This window comes from Dermacentor silvarum, chromosome 8 (genome assembly GCF_013339745.2).
Source record: "Dermacentor silvarum isolate Dsil-2018 chromosome 8, BIME_Dsil_1.4, whole genome shotgun sequence".
NCBI lineage: Eukaryota > Metazoa > Arthropoda > Arachnida > Ixodida > Ixodidae > Dermacentor > Dermacentor silvarum.
Window position 1 is genome coordinate 113,604,620 of NC_051161.1, and position 17,317 is coordinate 113,621,936.

General features: G+C 47.7%; 1 protein-coding gene across 1 annotated transcript; it reads left to right on the forward strand.

Annotated features, from left to right (window-relative positions):
* The first annotated feature begins 631 nt into the window (after window positions 1-631).
* Window positions 632-16,342, forward strand: LOC119462801 (endothelin-converting enzyme homolog). The gene is made up of 3 exons (XM_037724045.2): window positions 632-769; window positions 2,063-2,973; window positions 15,907-16,342. The coding sequence occupies exons 1-3, from the start codon at window positions 632-634 to the stop codon at window positions 16,340-16,342; spliced, it is 1,485 nt and encodes a 494-aa protein (XP_037579973.2).
* Window positions 16,343-17,317: the final 975 nt, after the last annotated feature.

Here is a 17,317-nt window from a genome sequence, read left to right on the forward strand (position 1 = left end):
GAACTTTGTGGAATCAAATTGTATACGCGACACGAATTGTCTAGTACACGGGTAGCAGGATTACACTGGAATGCTCGATGAGTCCGGTATGAAAGCTGACGCGCTTGACCTGCAGAATATATTTTCGATGATCGCCGACTATAGGGGGGGGGGGGGGGGGGGGGAGGCTTTCCGCCATAGTATTGCATTGAGTATCGCTTGTTTTTTCTTGGCACATGTTCACCCAATCAATAGTTTTCATTGCTCAACGTTTTCACCACTGTCTGCTTCTTCACCTTCAGTACAACGCGACAATATTTACGCACAAAGACACCGAAGTATCTTCCATTGTGGTGTGCAAAAAGGCTCTGAAACTGGTTCTTGCTCATTGAATAAGTGTTAGGCATTCCGCATCAGGCCAGTTTCTAATTCCACATCAATCCTAATTAAGTCTTAAATGCGATGGCGACGGCCAAGAACCATAACAAGGAGGAAGCTTACTTCCGTGCTATCAGATTTAAGCAAGCTAATTATAAGAATATATGTACATCAAAGCCCGAATTCATCTGCTTCTGCAGGTAACCCGCTTTTTCCAATACTGGTGGACCTGTCCCTAAACTGGCGAGTATCTCTGTGGTTCGACGTGAACGTGATGTCCTCGGCGCAGCGAGAGGAATTCGTGATCACGTTGGATGAACCGGGACCTGTGCCTGTGTTCCGCATGGCGCAGCTTTCATCCCTCGGAGACGATGCTTACGAAAAAGTCGCGCAGCAGGTGGTTATTTACATTGTTAGTGGCGCATACAAAATAACAAGATACGCTAAAGGTATGGTGTAAATAGCATTTAGAGGAAGGACATGGAACTTTTGTACGTATGTTGAACATGGGAACATATGGTAGCAACGGTCAAAGGGACGAATGACAGTGGAAGACACAAGGTGGCTGGTGTGTCTTTCACCGTGTTTCATATCTTGTGTGGCAGTACTAGGTTCCCAGAAAAGTACCTACTCGTCCAGCTCTCCGCTCTTCTGGACGTAGTGATTAGGGTAAAAGGGTTCGTTGGCACTTGAATTTCTTTATAACAGGTTCAAGTACGTGTCATTCAGAAAAGCGTGGTAAACTGCCTTTTCTATTAAAATCTCTTCTTGATTTACCAGTGGTGCAGAATTTACAGCCAGATTAAGGGCGCACCTAGAAAAACCAACAAGCTAAGTAGAACTATTTCAGTGCCTTGCTTCCGGGTATGCGCTATGCTATAAATGCGGAAAGAGAATTGATCAGCGGAACAACTCACCTGCCACTCCTTGTTTTCAAAACCGCCAGACCGTTATGAAACGTGAGCCATGGTGCACTTGACAGCGAATTGCGCTTGATTTATTGATTTGACATGCTGTGGTAGCAGCGCTGATGCGCAGTACCACAGGGCGAAGCCGAGTTGCTTCCATTTGTTAGTCCAGAGCCGTATTGTGTCACCTTAATTCGTCTCGAATATAGTTCCCCAAGCGTATATATCGCGTCAGCTGCACCCTACAAACTATTATTAGCAATTACTTTGGTCCGGAGCATAATAGTTTGCTGTACTTTGCGTACGTATGGTGGGGCGGATTTCTAGTGCGTCATTTATTGCGGACAATGGCTCCTCATGGCCTTCTTGAAGGCATTGGGCGTTGAGGCCATGCTCCATGAAAAATATTCAATGGCCAGAAGAACAAAAAAAAAACATCAGCCTCAAAAAAGTCTGTATGACGTAGTAAAAGTTAAATTGTATGCCTTATTTTTGTGGCAGACCTTACTAGGCAGACTTTAATAAAGGTGAGCTTTGTTGTAACACTTACTAGGAGCCAAAAGACTAGATAAAGGTAAACTGTGTTGTACGGTCACTATCACTATTTTCTTCATGTCTTCTTTGCACGCACGAATCTTATCTGATATGTTGAAGTTCGGGATTGGCTGTGTCTCAAAGTTGGCGCTTTTACCAAACACTTCGTAATGAAAACAGGGGCACTTTTAAAGTGTTACCTTGTAATATCTATACGCTCCGCTGTCACAACATAATGTTTTGTTTTGCGCTTTCACCACCAGGTGGCGTCTTTTCTTTCGAAAGGCACCGTGTCGCTGAGCAAAACGGAATTGACCGACTTGCGGCTAGATGAAGGAATCGTGCGGAGCACTCTATCATTTCGGCGGGATCCGGAGAGTGAAGATGCAGACGAAATGGACGTCACTGTGCCCATCGAGAAAGTCCATCTCCTTTCTGGGAGCGTGGGCCCAGAGCAGTGGCTGGCCACGTTGCGAAATTCTCTCAACGGTGCTGTCAGCCTGACCCTTTCTAACGAAACAAAAATACTCGCCTTCAACAAAGCGAGGATCAACCACGCTTTCACTATGCTCGAAGATCTGCCGATCGACGCGGCTCTAAATGTGACGGGCTGGATGTTTGCTTACATCTACGGGTGGGCGATGGGCTCCCGTTTCGACGACTTCAATTCTGCGCACAGGGACGCCGAAAAGCTGACGACCAAGACTCTGTGCTTTCTAGCTGTGCATGAAATGCACGGCCTGGCTGTTGTAGCTGGTTACATTTCCGAACTTTTCAGCAAATCACAACGTGATGGCGTCACGCAGGTCTTCAGTTCTATTACTGACGCTTTACTTGCTACCATCAAAAACACAAACAGTCTCACTTCGACGACAAAGTTTAGGGCAGAGGCCAAAATTGTAGATGAGCTAAGCATTCACCTTTGGCCTCCTGAACCCTTCTTCCGCAAGGACGTGCTGAACGACATTTACACAGCATTTCCCGGAGAAGACAAGTCGTTATTTTGGCTGCGGCTTCAAACGATGAAAGTGCTCCAGGAGTCAAGGACCAACCGCTACTACGACAGTCTCATGACAAGGCGCGTCCGGTGGTACACTCGCAGCGTTCGCTACCTGTACAGCCGCAACTCTCTGGAACTCGGAGTGTGGGCCCTCCTGGCACCTTACTATATGAGGTGAGTGCAACAAATGTTGCCACAACGCATGTCCCCTACAGATGCACACTATTTGTCAAAAATACACTGGCTAAGGCGCGGAGTAGCCATTTTTATTTTTGTGTGTTTTGTGTTGTGCGTGTCCGCCGAGCCTGTTCATCATGCCGGCAAATTCTTACGCGGCTGGGTGCGTAAATGACACAAAAGAAGGCTGTGGCATCGGCATTTTTTGCTTTCAAAAACACGACAAGCGTCCCCAAACGTGGGTGCTGGCAATACGTCGCGACCAATGGCAGCCGTAAGACTCGGATAGAATATTCGGAGTTCACTCGTGCTTTTCTGAAGAAACGTCGAACTAAGTGGTTTCTGCATTGGCAATGTGCCGCTGTTTTTATGCTGCATTATACTAATTTAGCGCGCTAATACAAAAGGCAAGTGCCGGGATAAAGTAGTCACGTACGAGTTTATGTGATGAAAACACATGGCACGTAAGCATCTCTCCACCTGACAATGCATTACTGTGAACTTTGACAAAAGCGGTTTTCTACTGTAGCGAACACGCACTTAAACCTTCTGTCACATCGATGGGTGCCCTTGTCACTCGTGCAATTTTGATCACGGCTTAGCCCGATCCGGAAAGATTGCTGCTACTCGAGCATTTCCGATCACGAGTTTATTCGATCTGGATCCATAGAATCGTGATCGCGCTTCTTGATCCTGATCGTAGATGTCAATCGTCTGCACCCTCAATGCTCAGCGAGCTCAACCAAATGTCCGTACGTGTCCCTACCTGGCAAGGCCGTACGCCTTAGGGAAGCAGCACGATTTCATTGTTCCCGTAGTGGATGGTCATGGGTTCAAATTTGGGCGTTTTACGTGCCAAATCAATTAACTGATTATGAGGCACGCCGTAGTGGTGCACTACAGACTGATTTCGAGCATCTGGTGATCTTTAATGCGTGCCATGTGCACAGTACACAGGCGTTTTCGTAATTCTCTTCCATGGATTTCTGGCCGTCACGACCGGGATTTGGTCAGCGCAGCGAAATTATATCCTTAGAGCCATCACGGTAGCTCACGAGGTAAGCATATATGCTGTAAAATCGCACGTTGGGCCAACACTATGGATCGGAGTTCCACCACCTCTCAGGGCATGATCAAGGGAAAAAACTCGCCGCAGGGAAAAAAGCTTCTCGGCGGTACGCTGATGGGCAGCTTCTGTCAGCAAACAAACGTACTCAGACAAGTACATCACAGCAGATTGCCATGATTGCCATGGCGCGAGGGAAAATGATCTGCCCACTAACTTTTTGCACACGTCTCGCAATTCGATTTGCTCAAGGCCCGTTACGTCATGCTGTTTACAAGAGGGAAATGTTCATTCACAGGGAATTCATTACACAGTATAAATTAGCGCTGTGTTAGCTTCCGCATGCTTGGAACAGGTTATGAACACCTTGAATGGCCGGCTTTAAGTCTTCCATTTTGCTAAGTGTTCTGACTCTTTCGGGAAAGAACTTTATTAGTTTAAATTTCACAATTACCTGCCCTAATTACTAGTTCGAATGAGTTTAAAATGATGGTTCTTTTGTTAAATAAGTGGGAATGAAAAGCCTTATTAGGTCTTCTTCCCTATTTAAAAAATATTGGAACGCATTTCTTGAACAATTCTTTATGTGAGATAAAGAATAATGAAGTCTCCCGTTTCACTTCTTATGCATCCACCGCGGTAGCTTCGTGGCTATGGCTTTGCGCTGCTCTACACGCGGTCACAGGTTTGTTCCCTGCCACGCAGACCGCATTGCGATGGCGACGCAATGCGAAAGCTTTCATGCACCGTGCATTGTGTGCATATAGGTACACATTCTTAGCTTAAATAGCCTGTTTCATTTCGTCTTCCCAGGTACCAACTCATTTGTAAGGCGGAATCATTTGTCATTCCCTTGAGTTTTGCGGAAGTTATCACTAAATGCTTTATGTGTAGATTTATTTATATATTCTATTTTTGTAGGCAGTGTGCCTAATAATTGGACAAATTTGACCCCTTCGAGCCCATTTGATATATTAGTACCGATTTACTTACATTTACTTCAGTTACTATGAGCGCGGCACCACTGCGGAATTCATCTTGAAGATATTGTTACGGAGAGTTGTGCAGAAGTGACTTCATTTACAGGAGATGGATGATGGTGACCGTGCAATCCGGCCTAGAAGCCCTTCGTCCTCCTCTTCTTCCCAACTGCCTCTAGTATGCCCGTTACATTCCCCCACAAGCAGACGAAGCCCGTAGGGCGAGTTAGGAGGCATCAGTAGGGTAAAAACGTTTCAGGCGAGCAACATGAGTCACCTGCGTTGTGCTTGATCGCCGGCCATTGCCCAGGAGGCGAGCTATTACATAACAAAGTTCACTCAAACGCTCCAGGACAACGTATGGGCCGGAATAGTGGGACAGGAACTTTTGACACAAGGCCCGCTTGCGTGGCGGTTCCCAATTAAAGAAGCACCAAGTCGCCTTTGGCGAACGAAACAGGCCCATGACGCTCGTCGTAACGGTCCTTTGTACGGTGTTGTCGAGGCCAAAGTACGAAGACGGGCTATTCGGCGGGCTTCTTCAGCGAGGCACACAGTCTTTGACACAGAATCGTCGTCATGCAGAATAAAGTTTAGGAAAGTATCGAGAGGGCTGCGCGGTAGCCTTGCATAGAGGAGATAAAATGGGCTTTAGATCGTGGTTTCATGTTTCGCCGTGTTGTATGCGTAGGTTATGAAGGGCAGCACGTCGTCCCAGTTCTTATGATTCGAGGAAACATACATGGCAAGCATGTTGGTCAGTGTTCGGTTCGTCCTTTCAACAAGGCCATTGGTCTGTGGATGATACGGTGTGGAGTGACGGAACTCAGAAGTGCACAGACGAAGTAGCTCTTCAACGGCGTCCGCAGTCAACTGGCGACCATGGTCACTGATGATAACACGCGGCGGGCCATGACGAAGGACTACGGAACGCAGCAGGAAGAGTGCCACACATGCAGCGGTGGAAGAGGGTATGGCTGCAGTTTCTGTGTACCGTGTGATATGGTCCACGCAAACGATTATCCAACGGTTCTTATTGTTAAATAACGGGAATGGACCCATAAGGTCAATGCCTACTTGCTCGAAAGGTGTACAGGGCGGTGTCAATGACTGCAGGGGACCTGGTACAGCGGTGGTTGGTCGCTTGTGACGTTGACACGTTTCACAACTAGCGACATAGTGTTTGGTTGTCTGGTACATGTTGGGCCAGTAAAATCGCTCTTGCGTGCGGTGTAGCGTTCGCACGAAACCGAAATGACTAGATGTCGCATCGTCATGCATGGCGCGTAAGACGTCGGAGCGGGTACTCTCGGGAACAACTAGAAGAAAACGTGCTCCATTCCGGGAGTAATTGTTCTTATAGAGCAACTCATCACGAATGGTGAAGCGACCGCTGCCTTGAGAAGTACGAGCGGCGGCAAACAGCAGATCCAGGTTGAGATCATTGCGTTGGTTTCTCTGAAAGTCTGCCGCGTCGGGGAACGTACGAGTAATGGCAGCGAGAAAGTTCTCAAAGTTCTCAGCTTCGCAGTCGGAAGTCGGAAGAGGAATGCGAGAAATGCAGTCTGCGTCGGCATGACGACGTCCGCTCTTGTATGACACCACGAAGTCATATTCCTGTAGGCGCAGCGCCCAGCGCGCGAGTCGACCTGATGGATCACGCAAGCCAACCAGCCAGCATAAAGAGTGATGATCGGTGACTATCTTAAATGGTCTTCCGTAAAGATAACATCGAAATTTCTGCACGGCGAAAACAGCTGCCAGGCATTCCTGCTCCGTAACCGTATAATTGCGCTCCGACTTGCTCAGACAGCGGCTGGCATATGCGACGACATTTTCGGCGTTGTTGTGACGTTGTACAAGTACCGCTCGTATTCCGATTCCACTAGCATCGGTGTGCACTTCAGTCGGGCAAGATGGGTCGAAGTGACGCAAGAGGGGTGCTGACGTTAGTATAAACTTCAGTTGCGAGAATGATGCGTCACACTCCGGTGTCCATGTGAAGGCTACATCCTGTCGCAGAATAGATGTCAACGGGTGCGGGGTACAAAACGACGAAAATAGGAACATAGACCAATGAAGGAGCTAAGTTCTCGTGCTGTCTGCGGTGGTTTGAAGGAGCTGACTGCTTAAATCTTACGAGGATCGGGTCTGACGCCATCCTTGTCGACTAGATGTCCCAGAACCAATGTTTGACGCTCGCCAAACCGACACTTTTTTTTTGAGTTTCAAACTAGTCCAGCTTTCTCGATGCAACTCAGAACAAGGCTCAGGCGGGCGTTATGTTTTTCCAACGTGCGGCCGAAGATTACAACATCATCCAAGTAACACATGCATATCTCCCACTTTATGCCACGTAATATTGTATCCATGAATCTTTCAAAGGTGGCGGGAGCATTAAAGAGGCCAAAAGGCATAACATTAAATTCGAATAAGCCATCTGGGGTCACGAATGCGGTCTTTTCCTTGTCTTTAGGTTCCATAGGGATTTGACAATACCCCGATCGTAGATCAAGCGTCGAAAAATAAGAAGCAGCGTGTAAACAATCGATGACGTCGTCGATTCGCGCTAGTGGGTAGACATCCTTCTTCGTCACAGCGTTTAGGCGTCTGTAATCTACGCAGAATCTCCAGGAGCCTTCTTTCCTCCGGACAAGGATTACTGGAGCTGCCCATGGACTAGACGACTCTTGAACAACACCTTTGTTCATCATTTCCTTAACTTGTTCTGCGATAACCTTGCGCTCGGAGGATGACACGCGGTAGGGCTTCTGGCGAATGGGGTGTGCTGAGCCGGTATCTATTCTGTGGCGAGCTCGTGATGACGGTAAATCAAGTGGCGCATCTCCATGAGCAAAATCGAACGCAGAAACATGTCGGGACAGGACTTGTACCAGTGCTTGACGCTCAGGTGTGCAGAGAGCCTTGCTGATCATACCGAGAATCAGTTCTTCAGAAGGGCGATAATCGCATGCAGAGTAAGCAGGAGCGGGCTCTGCTGTGAGTACTGCTATTGAGCTGCATGAAGCTTCATCGAAAAGGGCAATTTTCATGCCTCGAGGCAGGGCTACTGGCGTGGCGGAACAATTCAGCGCCCACAACGCTGAAACTCCTCTCGTCATGCACACGACAGAGCAAGGCACGAGTATACATTTTTTAGCACAGTTAATGCTGATGGGCCTAATCACGAGGTCAACGCAAGCAGCGTCAAAAGTAGTCGCACAAACACGAACGGGCGTTAGACACCATGAGGGGGCAAGCACTTCATCAAGCACACTGAGTGTATCCCTTTCTTCGCCACACGAGCTTTGTTCAGAAAGCGCGGGTAAAAGCACCTCGTTCACATGCATTTCACCATTTCCACAGTCCACAGAAGTGCCGCAGTGTTGCAGAAAATCTATGCCGAGAATTAAATCGCGCGAACAGCGGCCAACGACTAAAAACTCCGACACAAACACTTTCCCAGCCAACCAGGGGCGTAGCCAGAAATTTTTTTCGGGGGGGGGGGGGAGCGTCTGCTTTCTTCTACGTGACGTGATCGATAATAAATATCGGTAGTTTAAGCAGACTCTATGCAGGTATATCAAAGACATGGGACTAGTTACCTAATTAAATCTCAGTAACGTAAAAATTACTGGCTGCTACTCCACTGTACTGGAAACAATACGCACTAGGTGTGCTTCGCGTAACGCCGTTCCTCCTTTTTTTAAAAATCGTGCGGCGTGATAGCTGGGACACCCTGTATGTCATGGACGTTCTCGCCCGCAGCAACCCTTTTAATTACTGGTTCCGTAATACCCCCCCCGCTCGCGTGTGCTTGTGGGGAAATTAAGTAAAAAGTAAAGCAAGCTCAGTAAAATACAGTAAGTACGACAGGTACAGTGGGCGTTTGGAGCAACGGTCTCTGATCGCGCCACTGAATGGACGAATCTTCGAAAACGCATCATTGAGACGACCCGCTCGATCGGAGAAGACATCATTAATTGTTAATCTCCGTTAAGCGTAGATAGCGTCGTCCCCGTCGGGGCGAAGTGCGTTTCACAAGTCAAGGACGGCTATACACGTGAAAATGCACGTGTGACCAGGCTATATCTACTCCCATAGCAATAGCTTGTTCGCTGCGTCTTTGCGCTAGAAAACTTAAACACGCACAAAAAGGCGTAAGGCTTTTTTTTTTCTCGAAGCTTTCGTCGCCCTGCTCCCTCATACGAGAGGGTTGCATTTCCTGCGACAAGTGCATGGGCCGCTGTGTCTTCCGCTGTGTGCGAGCGTGCAGCCGTCATTTGCCTTTACGTTCGACAGATTCGGAATTGTACAGAATATTTCACCGCACAGCATAGATATGGCATGTGTACGCATTTTAAGTAGTGCGTGCAACTCATTTCTGCTTCACTTACACCGGTGAAAACAGGAAGCGGCCTTGTACGTCACAGAATCTCGACTAATTGGTGTACTAGTGATGCATGAATGAACTCCGGTCTTGTTCAGTGCATAGTGCACATAAGCAATTTCTCGGGACGCGTGGACTCCGACGAGAACTGTCTGCGCCTGTAACAAGAGTTTACTTACGCTGTACTGCGCACAGCAGTAATCCATGCTTGTCGGTTGTCTGTTTCGTGCATTCTGTGGCGAGTCGGTGGAATTTCACTGCTGGCATCAACGCCTTCTTGTGTACATTGCTGGTTTGGGATTCCACAACACAACAGTAACTACCAGCCTTCCGTAGGGGCGCAATCGCAAACAAGAGACGTTTCGCGCGCAGACTAAGGCTACGTTCACACTTGGTCTCGAAGCTGTCGGAAGCGGCAAAATCTTGGAAAAATCCGCCCGCCTAGGCGGCAAAACAGGCAGAAAAACAGGCTGCGAGCCAAATCAGTCTCGGGCCGATTTTTTCGCCATGGTGAAGAGGATACGCGGCGGAAAGTCGTTCTGCTTCACTGGAAGCTACACTAGCATGTAAACAACCGGTCGTAAAATTGAACATGGCACCAAAAGTGTAGGCTGTAATGCTGATCGACGCGATCAAGAACCAGCCCTTGCTCTACCTACGACAAGAGTGGCACTAAAACGTACTGTCAGCAATACTCGCGATAGTATTAAACGTCGCGCGACCGGAGGTGCGGCAACGAAGCCTTGGCGTGACCCAACTTCTCGCGCTTTTGCAAAGCCAGGCGAACCCACCACCGCCGTTTCCGAGGTGTCCGCGTCTTCCGTTTATTCATTGTCCATTTCTAGAAAACAAGTAGGCAGAAGTATAAAAGCCATTTCTTCTTCCACTTCCACGGCAGACAATAGTTAGGCAGATTCCTGGTTGGCGCTCCATAATTCTCCTCGCACGTGTACGGTATGTTGCAGAAGTCGCGGGGTGCTTTTCTCGTCGCGACAATAGATTGGGAGCGTAGGTCTCACGTAAGACGCACAGGCTTTGGCGAGCCCCAACACAAGGGCCAGCCCGGGTTTTAGCTGTGGTGTTCCCATTGCCCCTTTGGTGTCCTGGAGGCGCCGACAATAATACGAAATGATGAAATGGTATTACAACTTGTAAATAAAAGCTAATAAAGAAATATATTCACGCCTAGGCACGATGGATGTATGGATGGATGGATGAGGCTGAACCCTTTAAACCGGGCGGTGGCATACACCACCTAGCCATGACTATTAACATATTTTGTACTTTTGTGGTGGGTGAAATTTCACCCCTGCCTTGATTTTATCCACCAATCAGATAACCTCTGTTTGGTTATTTCTACCCGCTTAAAGTCTATTTTGCCTTCACTGTCCCTAAACCCCAATGCTTTGAAAAAATCAGCCCCGTTGCTTTGCACTGTAGGGTTAAGCCCTTTAGAGAAAAGTATGAGGTGTTCAGCCGTTTCCTCTTCTCCACACGCACAGCACAACGTGTCTATACCTTGGTACTTGACTCGATACATCTTAGTCCGCAATACTCCCGTCCTGATATTTTCTTTCGCAATTTCTTGCTTGAAAGTTCGGTATGTTCCCAGTACTGATTTCGTCTGCATCCCTGTTTTCCACAGACCCCTCTCTGTTTCATTAACCTTTTTCTTAACCGCTGTTTCCTGGTTTGCACCCCTCCTGCAGTCCAAATATTTGCACCTGCACCAACCTGTGACTCAGCGCCACCGCGCCCGTGTGAGGAGAATTACGGAACGCCAACGAGGAATTTACCGAAGGTCGCAGATGACACGCGAAGTTGCGTAAAATGATCACTTTTGATGACGGTACCTGAGTCAAAGAATGAACATACCGCTCTAAATAATACCGCTCTAACGTACGCTAAGGCTACGTTCACACTTGGGAAGCGGCAAGCGGACGGAAAGGCCAAAGCGGCCGGAAAACTTTTTCGCGCATCTCCAAGTTGTTCACATTTGTTTTGCTACCGCCGCGGCCGCCGCTGCCGTTTTCGTCCAGATCCTTCTCGTCTGCGTACGTTTGTCGGCGTGGTGGCGCTCATTATCGCAGTATTTCGAGCGGTATGTTCATTCATTGGCCCACCCGTCATCAAAAGTGATAATTTTGCGCAACTTCGCGTGTCATCTGCGACCTTCGGTAAATTCCTCGTTGGAGTTCCGTGATTCTCCTCACACGGGCGCGGTACCGCTGAGTCACTGCAGGTTGGTGCCTAGGCGTGATTATATTTCTTTATTAGCTTTTATTTACAAGTTCTAATACCATTTCATCATTTCGTATTATTGTCGGCGCCTCCAGGACACCAAAGCGGCAACGGGAACACCAAAGCTAAAATCTGGGCTGGCCTTTGTGTTGGGGCTCGCCAAAGCCTGTGCGTCCTACGTGAGACTTACGCTCCCAATCTATCGTCGCGACGAGAAAAGCACCCCGCGACTTCCGCAACATACCGTGCACGTGCGAGGAGAATTATGGAACGCGAACGAGGAGTATGTCTAACTATTGTCTGCCATGAAAGTGGAAGAAGAAATGGCTATTATACTTCTACCTACTTGTTTTCTAGAAATGGACAATGAATAAACGGAAGACGCGGACACCTCGGAAACGGCGGTGGTGGGTTCGCCTGGCTTTGCAAAAGCGCGAGAAGTTGAGTCACGCCAAGGCTTCGTTGCCGCACCTCCGGTCGCCTGACATTGAATACTATCGCGAGTGTTGCTGACAGTACGTTTTAGTACCACTCTTGTCGTATAGCAAAGAGTGGTTCTCGATCGCGTCGATCAGCATTGCAGCCCACACTTTTGGGGCCATGTTTACATGCTAGTGTAGCTTCCGGGCTAACAGAACGACTTTCTGCCACGTTTCCGCTTCGCCATGGCGAAGAAATCGGTCTATGAGACAGATTTGGCTCGCCGCCTGTCTTTCTGCCTGTTCTGCCGCCTAGGCGGGCGGATTTTGCAAGATTTTGCCGCTTCCGACAGCTTCGAGACCAAGTGTGAACGTAGCCTATCCTGCGCGAGCGCGGCCTAACCAGCACCTGAAGGGAAGCGACGGAAATGTATACCGGAAATTTCGACCACCTGGGGTCTTTAACGTGCACCTAAGTCTAAGTAAAGCGGCCTCGAGCATTTTCGACTTCATCTAAAATGCGGCTGCCGCATTTGTTGCTACATTAGTTGCGCATTTGTTGCTTCAGAATGCGGCCGCCACATTCTCGCCCAAAACCTCACAGAGTGTCAAAGCCTTGAGAAACACCGTGTCACTTTTTTCCATATGCAGACATGATTCGCTGTAAATTACCAACCCGAACGGAAGCGCCCAGGAATGAAATTGTGATAGTAGCACCGGTTTCTTGAATTATGTCAGCGCGATAGGACGAGAACAAAGGGTGGGTAAGTGGGCGGGGGAGGGGGGGGGGGAGTTACGGAAAAAATTTCGGGGTGGGGGAGTTTGACCCCCCCCCCCCCCCCCTGGCTACGCCCCTGCAGCCAACGTGACACAGCGCAAACACCGAGGGGGTGGAGCCACTCGCCGCCCACTCCACGAAAGGTAACGGCATCGTCCCATGAAAACATAACTTCGTGGCCTAGGCGGTTCTTGAAAGCGAGGCTTATCACAGACACATTCGCACCAATATCAACTAAAGCAATGGTCGGCAATCCGTTAACTAGCACATTCACTTTGTTTTTGATCATCACAGCAGGCAGAGGTATTTCATCCAAAGACCGTCCGGCGACCTCACCTCCATCGACCGCGGATGCTAGTTTACCGGCGGGGGCGAAGATGCACAGCGCCGAAGGGACGGACAACGACGAGAACGGTTAATTGGTGGTGTCAGGCTGCGGTCAGACACTGGCGAATCGCTGCGTCTGATCTCGCGCGAGAAACGGTCCGTGGGAAGTGAACTGGTCCATGGGTCATGCGATGTACGGGTTCTAGGTGGCGAGAACATCAGTGTTGTCCTTCGTGACTGACGGCGTTGGCGACAGTAGCGAGCTATGTGGCCCGTGGAACCGCAGCTGTAGCACACGGGAGGGTCACGGTTCACTGTATACTCCTCAAAACCAATGCTTGCTCTCTGTGGGCGGTAAGCGAGGTCGTTCTCTTTTGGGTAACTCGCCTCCGGTGTTCGCTGGGATCGGCTGTGTCGGTCGTAATTGAGGTCCTGGTAGTAGGGTCGACGTCGCTCTGGTCGCGTCCCGGCATCATAAGTCACGGGGCCTTGGCGATAATAACGTGGCTCTGCCCATCGTGATCGAGCGTCAGAGGGAGCGCCACTTTCGTAGACAAGTGGTGGCTGTCGAGGCGGGAGTCCATAATCCGCTGGATACTCGGAGAATGATGAAACGGTTGTTTCAACAGTTGGTGTCGAGCATGGGTGATGAGTATCGCGGCGAATCACTTGTGAGTGCAGGTGAGCTCTTCTCGAACTATTTGACGGATGGTTGAAGCAAGATCGAGCGACTGGTCGTTATCTATGCTTGCAACGGTCATAACGTTGGCTAATCTACCAAACTTCAGCGTAACGCGCCTCGTCTTAAGGTGCTCGAACGTGCGGCAGTGCCGGATGACGTCGGCGACGGAGGCCAGCTTGTCTTTACCGATCAGAAAGTTATAAACGTCCTCGGCGATTCCTTTTAGGATGTGACCGACTTTGCCTTCCTCGGACATGCCAGAGTCCACCATCCTGCAGAGTTTTAGCACTTCCTCAATGTAGGTCATGCATGTTTCTCCCGGCACTTGCGCGCGTTGTGAAAGTGTCTGCTCATGCCCTTTTCTTTTTCGTCACGGAGTCACCGAAGCGCTCTTTGATTTGCGAAACAAATCTTTCCCATGTTGTGAATGTCTCCTCGTTGTTATCAAACCACACCAACGCTGTATCCGCAAGAAAGAACACAACGTTGGAAAGCTGAGAAGTGCTATTCCACTTGTTGTAGGCGCTCACCCGTTTGTAATGGATGAGCCATTCATCGACGTCTTCGCCCTGCTTTCCGGCGAAGGGACGTGCATCTCGTAGTTGCTGGACAGAACTGGCAGGGGCTGGGACAGGCCCTTGCTCTTCGGCGTCGCGGGACATCTTCAACTCCGCTGGGTTCGGTGGAAGTCCAGCAAGGCGGCGGCTTCGACGAAGAACTTGCGGTATAACCTCCGTCTTCGGGTGTCGATTACCCAGCACCTTCCACCACAACTGTTACGGAGAGTTGTGCCGAAATGACTTTATTTACGGAGATGGATGATGATGATTGATGCCTCAACACTTGGCACAACCCACTGAGGGGATAGGCCACGAACCGGGTGGTATTAGGATAGAAATTTAAAATAAATTAATTTATAAATACATAAGTATAAGAATAAAAATAAATGATTAATTGAAAATGAGAAATAAAGCAATAATCAAAATTCAATAATAATATAATTCAATAATAATTCCATAATAATAATAATTCAATAATTCAATACTAAGTCAATAATAAGTTAGTCAGCTTTGCTGAATAGGAATAGTAATATGAATTTAATAATAATTAAATACCGCAAAGTAAATACGTAGATTTTGAATAATAATAATATATAATAATAATAATAATAATAATAATAATAAAATAATAATAATAATAATAATAATAATATAATAATAATAATAATTGTGATGATGGTGACCGCGCAATCCGGCCTAGAAGCACTTCGTCCTCCTAATCTTCCCAACTGCCTCTTGTATGCCCGTTACAGTATGGCTCATTCAACGGCACGTGCTCCTTTGAATGAGCTTGCCTCAGAGACTATATACCCGGTGTTATAATTCAAGCGGCAGATTTAAAAATGACCTGGGGGCATATAGCACAAATATTCTCATCGAGTGAGATTCCTCAAAGAGACGGACATTACTTGCACAAGAAATATAATTGATAACTAATTAAGAACTATTCAACTAATAACCTTTTAGCCAATTTCTTTACAGCACAAATTACAATTTACACACTGAATCCAGTGAGTTTTTAAGGTGCATTCACTTAGAACAGACTTTTAAACTAACAATTAGCATTATTGCGGTGAATGCACAATGAAGACATATATCGTTACATGAAAGCTTATCATTTGAACAAGCACACATGCACTTTCACATAAAAAAACAGAACCTGACACAAAATAAGCAATAGCATCTGAGAGGCAGTAAACTTACAAACAACACTGGCAACATGGAAAATAGTTATGTGGAACATTTAGGTTAGACGCATTTAGGTATTCTCAGCCAGCCAGCTAGCCAGCCAGCCAGCCAGCCAGCCAGCCAGCCAGCCAGCCAGCCAGCCAGCCAGCCAGCCAGCCAGCCAGCCGAGTAGCAATCACGACGACCCTCGCTGAGATCGTTCTAGAAACCGCGGACAAGGGGTCCTTCCGGCACACTTACTAGCATTTTCTTAACAAGATGTTTAATCTCTCTCTTCACCTTCTACACTGTGAATGCAGGCATGGCTCCCTTCTCATGGCGTTCAGCGGTCTCGGTTTCGAGATGGCCCGCAGTCTCGTTCGCGCATTTGACGAGCGTGGCAGGATGCTCGACGGATACGGTCAGCCAGATATGAGGTGGGGACAGAAGCTCAAGTGCTCGCTGAACGACGCGAACAGCCGACGTGAGAAGCGCGCACTCGCAGACCTGTTCGCCCTGAACGTGACTTTGCGGGCGTTCGCCGACACCGCCAAGGGTGTGCACAGCTCTCCCAAGCTTCGATTCCTCGAGTCGCTGAGTGAAGAGCAAACGTTTTTCGTGAGTTTCTGCAGCCATTTCTGCGGAGACAAAGACCGTGCAGAACTCTGCGACCTGGCCACAAGGACTGCGCAATTTCGCAAGGCATTCCGCTGCGAAGATCAGAAGGAAAGCAAGAGAGAGTGCGAGTTCCTCTGAATACTCGCAAGTCATTGATGTTTATTGCTTGTTCTTGGAATGAACCATGCGACTCTATGCACATCACCTGAGCGAGTGATCCCATGACGTTCATGAAAATGCATCTCAGAGTAAAGTAGCTGACTTTAGAAAATCATATATCAGTAGTGTGTCTCCCTGAATTTTTAAAAATGCAGCTGTGTCTCACTGCCACCTAGGTGGTGAAAAATGACACGTCCATGGGAGCCACTCAGATCTGAAAAAAGAGGCTTTACAGGTAATCCTTGGAACCTGAATATGTTCTTTGCTGCTTATACAGAATATATCACATTTGTTTAGGCAAAAATGGCATGATTAGGTTTTACGGCTACCGTATCTTTGGTACGTGTGACGTCATACATTTAAAAGCATTTTTGGTCTATTCGAGTGGTAGTGGTTCAGTACATGTTATTTATTTATTTATTTATTTAAGAAAGTAGTGCCAGTCTGAATGCCAGACTTTAGGCAGGAGTGAGCAATACATTGAAAATATCCCGACAAAGAAAATACAGAAGGAACAAAGTGAAATGCAGAGCCGATACTACTGCAGTAAAATAAAAAGGTATAAATCCTATAGAATGAAAGCCAACGCAAATCAAAACAGTTATGTAATATTACAACATAACTAACACCACATTAGCACCACAGAAGAAGCAATTACCACTTGTATAACGCAGTGAAAATGACTGGAGCAGATACATACGCCGCTCAAAAACCTAACGTCTAAAAATAAACAACTTCGGCAGTTATGCTCGCAAACAAAACAACGACAGATGTCACACACAATACAAATAATGCCATAAGCATTATTTGTATTGTGTCTGTTCGTCTGTATAAGTACAGACGAACATGTTTAAATAAAACACGTCAACCAAGTTAAATAGCAATAAAGTAATCACTCTGACTGCATGGGGGGTCAGAACAAAGTACACTGTAAAAAATAAATGAAATAAAATT

What these genes read in the sequence shown, in the direction of transcription:
- LOC119462801 (XM_037724045.2), top strand. Translation starts at nt 632, where the DNA reads ATGTCCTCGGCGCAGCGAGAGGAATTCGTGATCACGTTGGATGAACCG. An exon ending in AGCAGGTGGTTATTTACATT is followed by an intron (nt 770 to 2,062) that starts GTTAGTGGCGCA and finishes TTTCACCACCAG; the next exon opens with GTGGCGTCTTTTCTTTCGAA. An exon ending in CTGGCACCTTACTATATGAG is followed by an intron (nt 2,974 to 15,906) that starts GTGAGTGCAACA and finishes CTGTGAATGCAG; the next exon opens with GCATGGCTCCCTTCTCATGG.